General features: G+C 40.8%; 1 protein-coding gene across 2 annotated transcripts; it reads right to left on the bottom strand.

Moving 5' to 3' along the window:
* Positions 1-295: 295 nt before the first annotated feature.
* mapk8ip2 (mitogen-activated protein kinase 8 interacting protein 2) lies at positions 296-17,375 on the bottom strand. Of its 2 annotated transcripts, none has more exons than XM_049723867.2 (14): positions 16,899-17,375; positions 12,178-12,283; positions 9,093-9,332; positions 8,925-9,003; positions 8,248-8,451; positions 5,814-8,031; positions 5,251-5,459; positions 4,978-5,053; positions 4,578-4,750; positions 4,307-4,416; positions 4,107-4,229; positions 3,614-3,684; positions 3,440-3,538; positions 296-3,108 (listed from the first exon to the last, which is right to left on the bottom strand). In XM_049723867.2, the coding sequence occupies exons 1-14, from the start codon at positions 16,961-16,963 to the stop codon at positions 3,036-3,038; spliced, it is 3,846 nt and encodes a 1,281-aa protein (XP_049579824.1). In that variant the 5' UTR covers positions 16,964-17,375; the 3' UTR covers positions 296-3,035. The 2 variants fall into 2 exon arrangements, with proteins under 2 accessions (XP_049579824.1, XP_049579825.1); XM_049723868.2 differs by having other exon boundaries at positions 8,350-8,451.
* Between the last annotated feature and the right edge of the window lie 686 nt (positions 17,376-18,061).

The raw sequence follows: 18,061 nt of genomic DNA, 5'->3' as shown, positions 1-18,061 counted from the left end.
TCTCGATAAACTGTGTTTTTTTGAGGGGGGGTGGGTTCTATTGTTTTTTTACAAAGTGTGAAAGGACTTGGGCAATAATGCTATTAGGCTAAATATCAGATTGTGACCTCCAGTTGTCTGTCTCCAAAAAACAAAGCCGGAAGTTGTAAAATAATACAACACACATGTAATTTTAAGAGAGAAAAAAGTAAAGATTATAAACAAATAATTATTTAAGAGCATAAAGTCATTGCACATTGCGAGAATAAAATATTACGCTATGTCCGTATTGTAACACTAAAGACATGATAAACGGTTTCAGACATCAAGCATATATTTTATTCGTAAGACCAAATTCATGACAAAGCAGATTCTATTATTTTCCTCCCTTGAGTTGTACAAGTTTTGAAAGGTAAAAGATATGTTGCTCAGTCACATACTGCACTGTGTTCCTCTAATGTACGTAGTCTACACAAACACCTTAACCCATTAGCAACGTAGCCACGCCATGCCTCATTGCCTTAACCTTTTTGTATCGAGGCACAACACCCCGTTCACCTCATTGTGTCCTAAAATAATGGCAAAAAATATTGAACCGTCCAATTATTGCGGATAACATACAAGAATGTATTGTTTCTTTTAGGTTGTTGTCTCTTTTGAATCTATGACACACTCCGTAATTGGATAACAGACAAAAAAAATGGACACAGCACGACTTGGGAGCCTCTATGGTTATATACACCAGCGAAATGACAGCATTGGGATAGATGGAGATAATAGCCGAGCCCTGCCAAAATTCTGACAATACCATTTTGTCTACTAGTGCGCTGAATTGTGAGAATACTACTACATGGAACCTATCAGTGATAAATGCTCAAACGGCTTTCTGTATCAACGTGCCACCCTCCTGTATAAAAGCTGTTAAATACTCTGCATATTGGAGATTATATGACTGATGCTCACCCTGTCGCCACACCAAAAGCAAGAAATAAAATGTGAGCACGCATGCGATGGTCATGAAATTTTTTTGTCCAACTTTGTACCTAAAAGTTTATCCACTTTCATTCAGAATAGAAACAAACAAGATGTCTTTACGACACGCCAGAACAGTCATTGGAGTGAAGATATGGCTTTTCAGTGGGCTTCTGGGCTGGCTAACAAACAAATAAATGATTGTTACATACCATGGTATTGTTCTACAATCACGTTTTAGGGCAACACTTAAGAGAAAATAACTCTTCAACCAGAATACACGTGTGATGTTTTGAAAGGAAAAAAGTTGTAATGTCATAAGGGAAAAGTTTTTTGTGTGTGTGTGAACACATTTTTTTTTTTTTTTTTTTTTTGCATTGATTTTCATATTATGTATTACTTGTGCACTCTCTGCATCCATTACAACCTCGTGATCCTGAAAGGGGGATCCTTCCATCTGTGGTCCCTTCTCAAGGTTTCTCATTTTCCCCTGGCAGGGGTTTTTTGAGTTTTTCCTTGCCCTTTTGGGAGCTTATGATCAGGGGATGCTTTGAGAATAATTGTCAATTTTGGCTATGTGAAGCCCTTTGAGACTGTTTGTGATTTAGGGCTATACAAATAAACTTGACTTGACTTGACTTGACTTCCATATAATTCCAGAATTAGTTTCAAAATTAGCCGTAATATTAAAGGAAAAAGGTCCTACTTATTTAAGAAAGTATATTATAAAAAAAAGATTCTTATCCTTTTTTAAACCAGAAAAAAAGTACTAAATACAGGAAAGAGGTTTCAAATTTTGGCGGCAAAACTCCTAATTTTAGGAGAAAATATTCCTATTTAGATTTAGAGGAAGTTGTAAAAAATAAATTTATTCCCAGAACGAAAAATCACAATATTATGAGAAAAAATATATGAGAGCATATAATATTACAAAGAAAAGTAACAATATTCTAATCAAGTTGTAACAATAACACTAAAGGCGATAACCTCGTAAAATTATCATAATCTTGCGAGAATATTGTAGTATTCACAGTTCATAATACACAAATTTTTTTTAGGATGATAAATTTGGATTGTTATACATAAAAAATCCTGCAATTTTACAAGAATGAAAAAAAACTACAATCATACCGGAATTAGAAAACCAAAACAAATTCCTTGAAATATGTAATATTGCGAGACAAATTTTAACTCCCCCAAACAATCGTATTCTCAAAAAAGTCATGATGTTGCAACAAAATTTTGAAGAAGAAAAAAAAGTCTAACGTCTGCTGTCCACAAAAACATGGACTAACCATTGAAGATGACATGTGGCCTTTTTATTGTATTATCGTTCGTTTATCTTGCACAGTGCGGTATACTTTTCAACAATCAACCAAACTTTTTCCCTCATAATATTACATCCTTTTACTCAGTCACATCACGACTTTCTGCTTGTAAGATTATTTTTGGTCATTATCTGATGACTTTTTCTTTTCAGTGTGGCACTTAATACAACCGAGTTGTATTATCCAAATTGATGATATTGACGTCATGTTCCTCAGCCACGGCGAGATAATGAACCTTTGTGAGTATGGATGAGGCGTTGTTTGTACGTCTACTTCCTATATAACTATTTACAGCACACCGTATTGTACGCGACACCAAGGTAAGCTCACTGCACTCTCTGCCACTACTCTGCTGCCGTGTGACTACCAGTAGAAACCCAAGTAGCCTGGAACATGAAAACAAATACATATTTACAAACCTTGTCGAGCCGCTCGCCTATGTTCCTGAATACATGACGCTGTGTGCGGTAAATCCTACGAGCCATGCATTGGGAGAGTGACAGGTCGCTAGTAGGTAGGTAGGTAAGTAAGTAGGCAAGTGGTTTTCATGTGAGAAGAGGAACTTTCATACAGCTCAGCACTTTTTGTTTATCTCCTAGAAAACGGTCAAAGGAACCATTCCATTGAAATGGAGAGAAGACGGATTTGCCGTTGAACTGAAGAGCCCAGTCTCAGAGGAGCGAGAAGAAGAAGAAGAAGAAGAAGACAAAGAAGCCCTCTGATGACAAAGTGGATGAACGTACGAGGCAATGCGTCTTACTCCAGATAGATGTCCTCAGTGGGACAGGCGTACTCCACGTGTTCCTGGTAATATTCCTGGAACGCCCGACTAAGCAAAACACACACAATTAAATGTCTTTGCTGCTAACGCATGGACACAGATGAAGAAATAATAAACGTAGTTTTTCCAAATGCTTCCCAAAGGAGAAAACTGAATGAAAATTTAAACTAATGACTAGCAATTTTTTTTTGCTTTTTAAGTGGATTTTTTTATTTTATACTTTACAGTAGTTACTGTAACTTCATTAGTTGGAATATAGAAAATGTTATAAAGACATACATATTTCCTAAGGCTCTTATTATAGCCAAAGTTTGATGGCACCAGAGTATTTCTATATTTGTGTTACATTGGTTTTTAATGTAAGACTATTTGCACTCACCCAACACACTCTGCTACAGGTCGCATGGACTCTTGGGAGACAAACACGTGACACGCAAACCTGCTCAGCATGGGGTGCTTTGTGATGAAGCCAAAGTAGCTAGAAAAAAGAAAAGCAAAAATCAGAACGTACATCATCACCCGCACATCATGGGCGGAGGATCTCATCAGTTACCAGTTGTTTTTGGGATGACAACCGCAGAAAGAGATGTTCTTCATTTGGAAAAAGTGACTGCATCTGTCAAACTGATGACAGAAAGAGAAACAAAGCTTTCTATTAACTGTATTCACCACTATTTAAATTTAAAATTGGATTTTGATCTGACGAACCTCATTCCCTGCTGTGTCATACGTCACTTTATAACCACTACACGTCAGACTTTTTATTTTACAATCATAATCGAGAGCTTACAAAAACAAAAAAAGGCATCTATCATACTATGGAAAGCCATTTGAGAATAAATTCAATAGCCTTGTTCTCCAGTTAATGGTCCATGAACTACGTACACTCTTTGTCCCCACTAGCGAGACAAATCAGCACGTTAGTAGCATGACTATGTCTTACTAGCACTTTTAAAATGTGGGAGTAAAGACAGAGTTACTATATTTCTACAACTTTCAAATTAGGCATTACTGTACAAGTATGTTTGTCTCTACGTTCTCCTCACCTCATCCAGACAATCGTATTCATCCTCCAGACTCATGATTAGCTTCACTCCTTGCAAGCTAATCTCCAACTCACACAGGGAGGGGGGCCGCACGTGCACCGTTCGCTTCCTGGACAGTGCAATCTTCCGCAAAGGAGATATATAAATATGGAAGATTTTCACAAAAAAACATGGTAAGCCAACTTTAATGTTTTGCTTACCTTCTGCATGGCAGCGCAAAGAATTCCATTGCCTTGATGTTGAGGGACCTCGACGGACCCCAAGAACTGCACGTCGAATGTCTCTATCCATGCTGGGTTACGTTTCATGGCTGGACAGAATGGGAGTACAAATTTCAAACTGAAATGCAACTCCTGACACTTTTTTTTGTCCCTCCCCCAAAAACGTTTGCCGCGATTTTTTTCTTAATTTTCATTGTCTTAATTTTTCCCGTTTAAAAAAACCCCCACAAAAGTCAAGTTTTGCCCTCACCCAACATCTCTTTGGCGTGACCGATGACCTCGTGGGCGTAGAAGGCAGGGAAAATACCACGTTCTCCCGTGCGCATGTTGTAACCTCTGTACCAGTAGTCGTCCTCCTCTTCCTCCACATACAGAGGGTCATCCACATCCAGCTCCAGTTCATCTGCATGTCTTGGAATAAACCTACACGGGGAGGAGCAGGGATTACAGCACAACAGAGCAATTCCATACATCTAATATTAGATGTCACCACTGGGGTGGCAGGTTGGCTGCTTACAATTGGGCGAGAAGCGGGATATTATATTCTGGATTGGTCACGAACCAATCGCGAGACTCATTTAGATAAACAACCATTTGCCATTTGATTAACTAGCAACCATTCTAAAGATGTTCAACAAGTAGTATTTCACCTGTACACTGCCCTGTGCGTTTGGTCCCTCTCCTCCCCATTGATGGTGCAGGAGAAAAGTCCAAAGGATTCTGTACCTGCATGAGAATCAGAGAAGAATCTTGTTTAACCTTTAAATAATAAATAAAAGATCCTAACCTATAGCAAAAAAAAATACCCCCCAAAATGAAAATTAAAGGCCATCACTGACTAACAAATGACAATGTTCACATAATTCCACTCCTGTCATCCAGTGACGAATGAAAATGTGTTTAAAAGGTGCGATGTGACTCACTTGATGAGCGTGATGTGCTATTGACGAAGACGTTGAGGAACTTCTTGGAAAACGGGAGGTCCACCTCAGGGGACGAGTCTCCCGAAGAACTAAGCAGTTCTGGCCTCACCCCTTCGTCATCACAATAGTAGTCCACCTGACCCGTCCTCAAAGGCTCTTCGTCGCATAAAGTGGAGAGCTCACTGTCGTCGCTTAGGACCGATGTGCACCTAAAAAGATGAGGTCTTTTTAAAAAGGCTCATGCTGAAAACTAGCTTCAAGGCATTGTGAGCCAAATTCTTGCAATCGGCTGGCAGCCTATGATTTGTTTAAATTACTGAAGACGCAAATGTTCAATGAAAAACATCTAATAAACAGCAAAATTAGCCTTTTGTGAGATTCATATAATATATACTCCATAAAACGGTTGCCTCAGTCTACATACCTTCATCGAATGTACTGAATTTGCTAAATTCATACCTTTTCACACTGATTCAAATGTCATGTCTAATGTCAAAGTGCAAACATTCAATGGAAAATGTCTATTAGTACAATATTTCCAAAATGATACTGTCGTAGCTTACCTTCTGAGGCTCACTAGTTCCAGAGTTGTGTTCTCATCAACCACAAGCGTGTACTTCATGGAGTCGTAGGCCAGTCCATCGTCTTCACTGGGTGGCTTCGCAGACAGGTCTTTCTCACATAGTGGGAGGTTACGATCTGGACATGGCTGGTCCGGCATGTTGGTGTCGACAGGAGGTGAACCATCAACCTTTGAATCGCTACCCCTGTAGGAACGCCTTCTCAAGTCATCCAAGAATGGGTATGAGTCCCCTTGGTCATCTTCCTCATCATTGTCCGTGGAGTAGGTGAGGCTGAAACAACGGTTGGCTTGAGCAGTCGGTATGTCCAGAGTCAGACTGTGTTTGACCTCAGTGATTCGTTCAATGGAGGCAGATGAGCGACTTGTCGTTCGGGGCTCTGTCTCTCGTCCTACGTCTTTGTCGCTTCCGATACTCTCGCTAAGGCTCGGAGAGTCCATGTCCTTTCTTCCCTCTAGCATTGTCAAGTCATTATTTGGCTCAACGTTCTCCTCTGGTCTTTTGGTGTTCTTGAAGAGTTTATCTAAATTCTTTGCAGTGGTGGGGACTGGAGCGGTGCATGACGAGCAATCTGTGGATTCGCGTGAAATTTGTTCACAGTTATCAGGACTCAGTGGTTCGATTATGTCACCGGTGGGGTTACACATATAGAGGCAAGAGTTCATGGCTACACCTTCATTTGAAAGCTGCACCATCTTCAGTCTCTGACTTTCCTCAGCCTTAACTTTTTTCACTTCATACTTCTCTGATCTTATCATTTCTGGCTCCTCATCAGCAAAACTTTCACCATCGCCCATTTCTGAGGATGGTGAGATAGTATCTGACACAGACACCTCCCTCTTGAAGCACTCCTCAGGACAGCTGATTGGGTATGAGCCTTCTGAGATCATCCTGTTGACCAAATTGCTAAGCAGCCAGGGTGAGTCAGAGTTCTCACTCAGGTCGTCCTCACTTTCCGATTCCGAATCCCCTTCACTAGTTTCATCGTAATCATCTGCATCAGGCATAAGTCTGGGTCCCACTGGAAGGTAGAAGGAGCGTTTGAAGCACTCAAGGCTGTGGTCAGGTTCTATCTTGAGCACCATTTGTCTGGACATGCTGTCCTCGCACTGTTGAGGAGGAAGGGTTTCATCTGGGTCAGCCTGGTGCTCGCCAGACAGATCGTCATCCATGTTCTTTAACTCAATCAGAGTTCTGTCATCATTGTACAACTTGGGTGGCAAAATGGGAGAGTCATCAGGGGATGGGGTGGCGATCGTTGGGGAGAGTAAAGGTGATGGAGAGGGTCGGGGAGAAGCTTCTTTGATTGGGTCAGGTTGGCCCAAAAAGAGAGATGCTTTAAGTCCCACAATACCACTGTCTTGCTCTAACTCAGTATCTGGGTCCAGTTCCTGGTCTGATGTGGGTGAGCTGGCTTCCTCGATAGAGTTGGTGAGATGAGAGGAGCGCCCACTGCTGCTATCACTAGTCAGGTCGAGCTCTGTTTCTGAGATGGACGAGATCATATTTGAGCGCACAGGACCCTCACAAGCAAATTCTATGTCCACTTCTCCATCAAGCTCAGAGTCAGAACCTGGAGAGCTCAGTTCCTTATCCAAGTCTGAAGTCGCATAACCTTGTTGGTTCATGTCTGCTATCCCAGGATCTGACGACGGAGAGTGGGACTCATGAGCCGGAACCACCGGAGCTACCAAGGCTGCGGAATCTGAATTTTTGGACTGGTCAGGAGCATCTGAGCGACTGGAGGATACAGAGCTGGAGAAGGCTGCCAGCTCGTATGGTTCAATGCATGGGAACTCCACATACGATAATGGATTCTCCTTGCACACCATATCATATGTCTCCTTGCGCATGAACTCAACTTCAAAGTCTTTGTCGAGCTCGTCGTCAGACAAGGGGGTGTCGGCATCATCGTTGCCTCCCAAAGGAGCAGTAGATGACAAGCAGTGACTGGTTCCATCTGGATCCAAGTCATTCCCGGCTTCCATGCCAGACTCGCTTGTGATTGTGTACGTGTCAGTGGCAAGCCAATTTAAATGTTTGCGGTTGTGGCCGTTGTTGAGGTCATGGTCCACCTCTGTGTCCGAACACTGGGAATGCTCATCAACAGAAGGTACTCTGGTGGTGTGAATTGAAGGGTCAGCCTTTGGTTGAGTGACTTCACCAGGGCAAGGATGGGACTTGAGTTGGCCAAATGAGCCTGACACGATAAGAACAGAGAAAAATAAATGACTTCAAAATAGAATATCAGATGGTGTATAGAATTATGCATAGGTGGTACCATGAGATCAAATGGACACAGTAAATGGGCATCACCGATGTTGGATATTTCATCCAACATCGGTGATGCCCATTTACTGTGTCCATTTGATCTCATGGTTCTAAATTAGCTGGGCAGGCCTTTTATTTCTGTTACCGTATTCAAGCCTCTCCCGCCTGTTGCCCTCCATGTCACAGAGGAGGGGCCTGTGAGGGGAATGGGGGTTCCCACCCTCCCCTGCTTGTTTTGCTGGAGTACCTTGACTCTGGGACCCTGGTGACTGGGAAAGCGATGAGGCTGGACATTGGCTTGTCACATGGTTACCATCCTCCAGACATGAGTGAGTTGGAGTCGTACGGCCTGGAGATGAAGTTCAAATATGTGATGGTTGATTAAGACCAATTTCAATTTATAGCCTAAGGCTTTTGCAAAGCAATTTAGAAATATCAATATCAAGTCAAATGAACCCGATATGACAATTAAAGCGGCAATAAATTGGCCATAGCACATTAGATACAACATTCAGGCCACATTAGATGGCGTAGAAAACATTCAGGGGTCATTTGGGCAAATTCTCAAGTACTAGTGCTTCTCTAAATGATGATATCTTGAATGGGACAAAATAGCTGAATATTTGTTCATTATCAGGCACGGCTTTTTGAGAATGTTTCGTGTGTCTATTTATGTCAACATGCCAACTGGAAACGGGGGCAGATTTTTTATTTTTTTCTTACTTTCCATGGGGCAACATGGAGAGAATTTTGGATGCTACTGTTTGTTTGGTATGTTCCCGGGCATGTTGACATTTCCTAAATAACAAATCCTAATCTCACCCTGTGTAGATGGGTTGCGCAAAGAGTCCTGCCAGCTTTCTTTCTTTGGTGATTGACTGCTGTTGTTGTTCAGTGAATCCTAATGACAAAAAAGAGACAAAAAATCATTAAGATCACGTTACATTACACAAAATATACAGCAATTAACGCAGGATTCTTAATGCGAACCTGCGACACAGCCGTGGTAAGGTTTAGCGTGGTGGGTCTGCTTTTCAGGGTGCCGAGAATGGGCGACGGGGGAGGTGACGCTGAGGGAGACGGCGGTGCATCGGGGTCCGCCTCCTCATCTTCCTCATCCTCATCTTCCTCATCCTCATCTTCGTCGTCAATCATTTCAAACTCTTGAAAGTCATCTTGGAAGGAGCACACTGGGTGGTGCATGTCATTTTTCTCCAGAATGAGGGAGTCCTGAGTGAGATAATGGATGGTAACAAGTGAATACACTCAAGAAACAGTTGGGGAAATGTATGCTTATCTAATACAGCAGGTACTAAAGAAAAAAAACATACGTACTAATCATATATAGTAAATCCCCTCACATTCTCAGAGCTCTGCCAATGACGCATTTACTAAACTAAACAGTTTCCATTTACTGAACGGAATGTAGGTGAAAAACAAAGAGCCAGTGAGGTTGATAGCGGATCAATTTGACACGTAGCTCAGGTTTCACAAGCCTTACGGGAAGGCTCAGCGAATAGACCACACCTTCATCCCCATTTTTGAGTGCGGAGTCTATTGAGGTTCTGCGGTGTACAACTGCACTGCATCCAGTTGCGAGTTATTTCTTATATGTATGATACAATAACTGGTCACCAGGGAGTGGGTAGAATAGCCAAAAATTGTATAGTACTTCAAAAAGTGTATTCAAGTAGGACAGTTATTTAGACTTGTGAAAAGTGAAAAGCAGTGATTAAAATAATAATTTAAGAAGTCACTCAGTAAGTGTTCAGTAAAAACTTCCGATTCATTGTTTTTGTAATTAGAACATGAACATCAGTCAGACAAAAATAGAAAAATCAAATATGCTAATTCAGATTTTCTCAGTTGTTTCTTCCATGCTTCACATAAGTAGATCACTGTCAAATCCTCGCCTCCTTGTGGGGTCCAGAGACTTTATATGCCGTCATGTGACTGCCTGGCTCAGTTTTATTGGAGCAAATGGAATCAAACGCTAGTGGTTTTCCGTACTATACATCTGCTGGCAACCAATCTAGGATGCAGCTTATCTTTTTGTGTGTGACATGACTGGATGGAAGGACGGACGGACGGACGGACGGACGGACGGACGGATTGATGGGTGATACTCTATGTATTGTGCTAGTGACTCAATACTGCAGGGTGAATGTGTCAAGCTCTGTGGTGCAATCTTCCAGAGAGGCATGATTCCTTTCATAACATGACTCATCTACTCTTCAGGGAATCTTACATACACCATAGGACATAGGTAGGCAACTGCAGTCCTCGAGGGTCGGTGTCCTGCATGTTAGTCATAGAAAACATGTAGGTCACCCCCCCAGGAGTGAAAAGACAAGCTTTGCTTATACTATTTTCAAAGGAACTTTACTGTTCACATGGGTGTTATTAATAGCGGAAAAATCATGGACATTACATATAGCCACAAGTTGATGAATCGGGTTTGAAGACAAAATAGAAGATCACAGTCACTGCTGGATTCCACTTCACAGACAATTGTGGATTTGATTTCTATTTTTGCAAGGTGATTGATCAGCTTTAGAGGCTGCATGATGCAGCAGTTTTCTCTGGCTCTCGCACTGCTGGCTTTTTTAATGGACCAATCAAAATCTCTCACATCACAATCCTGCTGACGCCGGCTTTATGTGCCACACTAATACACGATCCATTGCGAGGAGAGCAACAAATCCTTGTTCAGACTTGATATTAACGCGTGGGTGCTCATCAAAATCCTCATTCCCTGTCCCTCCAATAAAAGCCACCATGAGGATATGCGACCAAAACAAATCTTCATGCCTCAGCTGTGTTGTGCCACTGATCCATAGGATGATGATCATAATAACAATAATTGGTTCTGTCAGGATGCATCTGTTTGCACAGCCACCGAAAAAAAAAAAAAAAAGCATGACTATAAATAGCAACTGTCTAACCCTAGTTGTCGTGCAAAAAACATACTCCACCTCCTCAAAACAGGCTAATGGGATATTATGAAGGAAGCATGACACACACACCCTTGCCAACTGCGCAATTCTGGTACTGTAGGTTTTCTTTAATCAATAACGTGTCTCCATGTCATTCACATGTCCTCACGCAGGCGCAACGAGATTGCTTCACGGTCAAACCGGTGGATAATTTGACAGCGTTGCAGGTATCCCGTGATTGATTTGGGCTTTTCAAAAGCATCTTGAAAAAGCAGCATCCCTGGGCGGAGATCAGTTAGCAAAAAATTGCTCATGCACGGATGCAAAAAGAAGTCAGCACAACCCTTAGATGTCCAATTACCAGACCCGCAAGGCTAATTTTATGCCTCTACCATGGTCGAAAAAGTTGTTAGATGACAGTTTGAGCGCCATTAAAATCAGACAAATCAGACACATTTCAATTTGTATATCGTAACGTTAAAAGTGATCATAAAAATAGTGAGATTCCTGTACACTGTTGCATAAACTAATGAGACCCAATACAAAGCTACATTGAGAAATTCTGATTAAGCACTAGTGAACTAAAATATGGACCAGATTGTTTTTAATATTAGCAGCGATTAACCTTTTTTTTTTATATAATTGTACGATAGTCAAGGATGTTAAAACGTTAACTGTTGCAAATAAAGTTTTTAAAATTGGGACAGTTCAACGATGGGATTAAATATTTCACTCTGTGATCGGATGCCTAAAATAAACCAATTTCCTTCCTTTAGTCATTAAAATACTTTGTTTTCTGTCTGATTACACAAGCTACTTTCGAAGGGGCAGACTTGCTCAGATTACACAATACAACCATACAAAACTTTGCAGAGTCAGTGCATGGAAGAGCAACTGCCACAAGGGGCAACAAGCAAAAATCCAATTCGAAATGTTGTGTGCCTGACATTTCCCTGTTTCACTTTGGTTGCTTTTATTCCTAAACGAGTCTGATCCAGCTCCTGTCAGCAAGATGAATCCCTCAGGGCTACGGTGCATCCTGATTTGTTTTACGGGGAGGCAGTTCAATGCGTCTGACTGTGTGTCACATGTACAATGCATGAGTTGTACATCAGGAAATGAAATCTCCTTCACCTCACCTTTTCGTAGGGATCAGAGTCGTAATTAAGACCAATCCCGCAGTCGTCTGTGATCTCAGACAGATCTTCGTCGTCAAACTCCTCCAGGCTGATGTCATGGGCTGGCCTAACAAATGCAGCAGACACATTACAGTCATCACATGCTGGAGTACAGGCAGATTTACATTCATCTGTTTTATTTGATTGACGTTTTTTTTTACAAATTATTCCAGACGAATAAGAAAATTTGGACCAAAAATATATTCTACTGTACATAAACAAATTAAAATATAGACCAAAACTAAAAACTAAATATGAGTTTTACAATTCTCTCAATCTAAGTCGCAGCATCTATTTTTAAAAGAACACACACCAATTGCCAAAAATACACAACAAAATAAATTACACAAACATCCAAATAGTGCAAAATTATCCCAAGAATACAGAGCTAAACTACCATAAAATTCACGAAAAATAGAAATCCCAGCTACCTTGTACAAAATAATACTAAAACTATTCAAATTAATAATAAATAAAAATACCTCAGAATTTACAAACCAATAATCACTCCTATAATGTCGAGCATCTTTTTACTACCAGATCGGACAGAGAGATATTTTGTATTTTTATGCAAAATAGGTGCTAATTTTTAGGTTTGAATGGCTGTTATTTTTTCCCAATGCATTTCAATGGGCATACAAGAATTCGTCCTGCCACTATTTTTAGCCAATGTTAGACATTGCATAGAAGTTGCAAGCAGAGTCGATCTTCTCGCATCCAGAAGTCAAAGTAGGTGAAGTCCATAAAGTTGATGTGGCGTGTCATGACCTGTGGCCAGTTTGCATCGTTCGCCTCAAATTCAACGGCGTCCCAGTGGCTATGGCGTGCATTTCGTTTTCCACAGCAGCTGTCTTAGAATTGTGTCACAAGGAAATGCTGCATTGCAGTGCTTCTAATCGAGGGGAAAGGACACTGCTGCACACTGTGTATGAAAGCAAGCATATGTTGTGCAAATGCTCATGTAAAAGTTGGCAGCTTTTTTTATGTCAGTGTATAAAAACAAAGTCAAGAAATAAACTGGCTCTATAGTAATGACCTAATATACCGGAGTTAATATGCATGTGAGCATCTGGGCGTGAGTTGTGGCTAACAGCAGCTCCTTATGAGTGTTCTCATTTTCTATTTAATTGTTTGTCCCAATGGATAAAGGGCAGAAAATCATCAGCCACTATGGCTCTACCAGACACGACCTTAATTGCTCAATTTTTTAGACTTCAGTCATATTGAACTCAAATTTGTCTGGTAACTCACTGTACAATAAATAAAAATTGTGTAAACAGTAAGCATAATTGTCACTTTGCATCTTTGTCACGCGTAGTTAATCTCTTTTATGCGTCAAAAATATATATACCGCTACAATATTTCTTGTAGTACTTACTAAATGTCCAGATGAAGCAAACATTAATAACAATGTCAACATGCCGCAGTGATACAATTCTCGCATATTCGTAGTACAACGTTGCTATTAAAGCACTGGCACAGGCACCGTGCTCCGTGTGTGTCACAACACCTTCCAAGTCCTTCCATCAAAACCGGCAAATGATTCAAAGTCTGCCGACGAGCGTGGGCGTCGATTCAGGCTCTGCGGGAAGCGCAAGCTGACTACCAAATGCCTCATCTGGCAAATTATGTGTGAAATCAAAAAGTGTGACTCTTAAAACTGCGAACTAATGCTGAGAGATGCTATTGAAATACATTGCTGGCTTTGGCTTGAGCACAAAAACGTTTTTTTTTTGCAAATTGCAAGGGAAAGGTGTTGAAAAAAAAGGTCAATATTCACATGGTACCATAATTTGTAAATATAAAATGAACGAAAGAAGAAGGCATTACAGCAAAAGCATAGAACATGTTCCACAACGACATAATTTTTAAAGAGCCATTTATTCAGTGGAGCTCAATTTCACAGGCTTTTCACCCTGCTGCCACACACATGTGCACTTCAACTCATGCCTTTCAAATTAATGAAAGAATCCTTTGTCACGCAAAGCCTATTATACCAGAGACTGAGAGCATATCGTGTACTCCTGTCATCAAATGATCTAATGCTACGACTATTTTTCATTATGTACCCATTTAAGCATCCATTTCTATTTCTTTCTATTTCTGTTTCTGACCAAATGACAATGGTAAGCCATTCTTGTCACAACAATGACCTCAAGCAGACTGCAAACCATGATCTATTAACGGTTAACCTTTTTATTTGAAACTGAAGAAGTTAATTTTAAAAATTGTAAACTGAACTTTGAGCTAGTTTACGACTTTGCGTAGTAAACGAGCTTTCCTTGCACTGATCAAAAATAATCTTTTGACTTGCTTTCCCTATTTTTTAAAAACAAAGTAACAAACTATAATGAGCATAAGTGATGCAGATAATGAATGAATATGTAAAACGCTCAATTTAAAATAAAAATGAATACATTGTCAACTTAATCAATACATAATAATATGGTATTGATGCTCGGGAATTAATCAAAATCTGATTATAATTTCAGTTTTGGTTTTGGACATCATAAAATAATTCTAATCATAAAAACATTCTAATCAAAGAAAAACAATACATGTGCCACAGTGTGGATTTTAAAGTTCCTGCACTGTCAAAGCACCCTGAAAGCACCATGTTGCTCGAGCAGCAAGCGTGCGATGTGTGTTATTCCGCATGTTTCACCATACACAACCTAATATTGCATCCAAAGGATGAAATCAACATTCACGGCCAATCAACATTCACTGGGCTGTGAGGTCTCGTGTTGTCGAGTAGCATTGATCTGAGAGCTGTGGAGATAAAGCTGCAGGGGTGAAACTAAATCCCTCAAAAGTGCACAGGGTTGGATAACAAATCCTTTGGGGTTGCTAATGTGATTGCGTGTGCATGTGATATAAGAATACAGTTTAATCATTTATGATGCTTTACTTATTTATTTTATTGATAATAACAATAATATATATTTTATTTCTAACTGTTTTTGGGTAGTGTTTCAAGGTCAAAAAGAAGGACTTATTTTTAGATGTCAATTGTTTGGGTTTGACCAGCGTTCTGGTGCTAATACGTTAACGCACACTGTATGGAAACTGTGAATGTGAAATGACACGTATCAAAAATCTCATAAAATTACAAAAAAAATCACAACTTAAATACAAAAAATTTGAGAACGGTCCGTTGATGTTTTGTGCTCACTGTTAATATTCTTTTAGCATAAACTGTAGTTCATGTATCCGCTAATTTTATACGCCAACCTATGAATAGTTTGAACATTCACAAAAAAAGAAACAATGAAATTGGCTGAGATGGACTAATAAACATTTTGAGTTGTTTAATATGTGTATCATCAAATTTAAAGCTAGGTGGGAGAGAGAACAAATTTATTTAGAGAGAGTTATAAAAAGCAAGTGGCACTGATTTGGTGGAATTGGCCAGACAATATAAATATAAAATAGCATAACACAATATATGTATGTATGAATATATTGTGTGTACATTTCTATATTGATTATTGATTGTGCGCTATCAGGTCTCTGTATCAGCACCATACTTAAAACCAGACTTGGACTTGGTGCCACAAAACTGTGTGATTGAACATCCTTAAAATATCGTTTTTCTAGAAAACAAAAACCTGAATAATCTATTGTTCTGAAATGCTTATATTTTTATTTAAAAAAATATACATTATTTGTTGTGCAGCATGGTGGTGGTACACTGCTTAGCATGTCGGCCTCACAGTTCAGAGGGCGCGGGTTCGATTCCTCCTCCGGGCCTTCCTGTGTGGAGTTTGCATGTTCTCCCCGTGCCTGCGTGGGTTTTCTCCGGGTCTTCCGGTTTCCTCCCACATCCCAAAAACATGCCTGATAGGCCGATTGAGCACTCCAAATTGCCCCTAAGTGTGAGTGCAGATGGTTGTTCGTCTCTCTGTGCCCTGCGATTGGTTGGCAACGAGTTTTGGGTGTCCCCTGCCTACTGCCCGATGACAGTTGGGATAGGCTCCAGCACGACCGCGACCCCCGTGGGGACAAGCGGGACAGATAATGGATGGATGGACATTTTAACTTACATAGTGCAGTAGAGGTGATTTTAAACTGTTCAAAATATGTTTTGACATTATTCTAATTGTTAATGGAAATTGCATGACAATATTTTACATCCTCGTTTCTGAAACAGATCTGGATCTATATTTTCTTTTCTTAATCACATTTTGAGCTGTGTATCTTTCACAAAACGTTTGCATGAAACAAACAAATGAATTGAATGACTTGATTTGAGCTCTTCTTGGATGTTGTGACTGACTTGTGCAAGTCCCTAATATTGTGGCCATTTTGCTGCATCTCAAAGAGCCGAGGAGACATTACATTCTTTTATGGATTTCCGCTCAAGTGTAGCCCCGTGGTGATGATGTCTGCATCCCACTCACAATCGTGTGTTTCATGCATCATCACAATCACTTCCCAGCATCAGCCTGCGTGTACAAAGGCTCCAATCAGGATCAGGGCGTGGGCCTCCACAGCACCGCAAGGCCACAGCAGACAACAACACCACACTAGAAAGCATATTCACCACCTTTTGTCGTTGTTTCTAACATACAAAATGCGCCATTTTACCGCATGTTGCATTGGATTGAAGCGCAACCAAGCAGGCAGAAAACTTCCCCTCCCTCCCCCCGCGCCACGCAGCATCCAGCGCAATTTTTTACCTGCAGCCCGGGGGAGAGAGGGAGTGGAACGTGTTGAGGGAGAACATTTCAGCCCGGTCCGCCATCTTCTCTGACTCGAGAGCCCACTATATCGTGGAGACGATAACGGAAGGGAAACGGCAGTCCATCCACGGCAAGGGCGTTCGTAGGGGCTTTATTTCTCCTTTTTGCCCCCCACCCCACCCCACTCTCTCCGTCTTGTTCAGTCGTGGATGTTGCGCGTGCAGCAGGAGACGAGCATCCACGCAGAGGGCAGGGAGGGAGGGGAGCTCCGTCTCGGTTTAAATAATTTGCATGGGAACAAAGGACAGTATTCCGAATTATGATCCAATATGTCAGACAAGGTGTCTCCGCTGTGTGGCGAGGATGACGATGACGAGGGTGGAGAGGTTGAAGATGCTGCGGGTGACACACGACGGAAGCTCGCAAGCAGCAGTGCGGAGACTGGCGGGGGCAGGATGGGGGACGGATAGCGTCATTTTAACCGAGTGGGATGCACGCAGGGAGTGGAGGGATAGTCCACAAGCAGTGACGTCACCAAAGGAAAAAAGCCTCGATTTTAAAAAATTATAGCTGAATGTTGTTATTTTCAACATGCAGTCCAAAGAAAAATTATTATTATTATATTATCATTTGTCATTATTATTTAAAAATAATAATTAAGTATTGTTTCACATGAAATACAGCAATCATTGGTTCCATCAACATCCCTAGTCGTAGCAGTAAGAATTCAGAAATGACCACCAAATAGCAATGTTAACATTATTAATTACACTTAAAATTATTTTACATTAATGTTTAAATTGCAGGGCGGCAGTGCACTGGTGAGCACGTCCGGCTCACAGTTCAGAGGGGCAGGGATAGATTCTGACTTCGGCCTTCCTGTGAGGAGTTTGCATGTTCTCCCCTTCGCCCCCCTGCGTTTCTTCCCAGTACTCTGTTTAAATTATTTTAAATGTTTAAATTAAATTGAATGTTTAAATTAATTGTGGCTCAAATTACTTTACAGATTACTCGAAAATGTCATTTAATCTTTATTAAAACACTTGCACTGAGTTGTCGTTGCAGCAACTCGCGTCCTCTCGCATTTAATACATACAACAAGTCAAGTCTAATTTATTTATTTGTACTTGCCACAATAAGCAGGTTCAATTAAGAGACTG

This window comes from Syngnathus scovelli, chromosome 6 (assembly GCF_024217435.2).
Source record: "Syngnathus scovelli strain Florida chromosome 6, RoL_Ssco_1.2, whole genome shotgun sequence".
NCBI classification, from domain to species: domain Eukaryota; kingdom Metazoa; phylum Chordata; class Actinopteri; order Syngnathiformes; family Syngnathidae; genus Syngnathus; species Syngnathus scovelli.
This window is presented reverse-complemented; position numbering and strand designations above follow the sequence as displayed.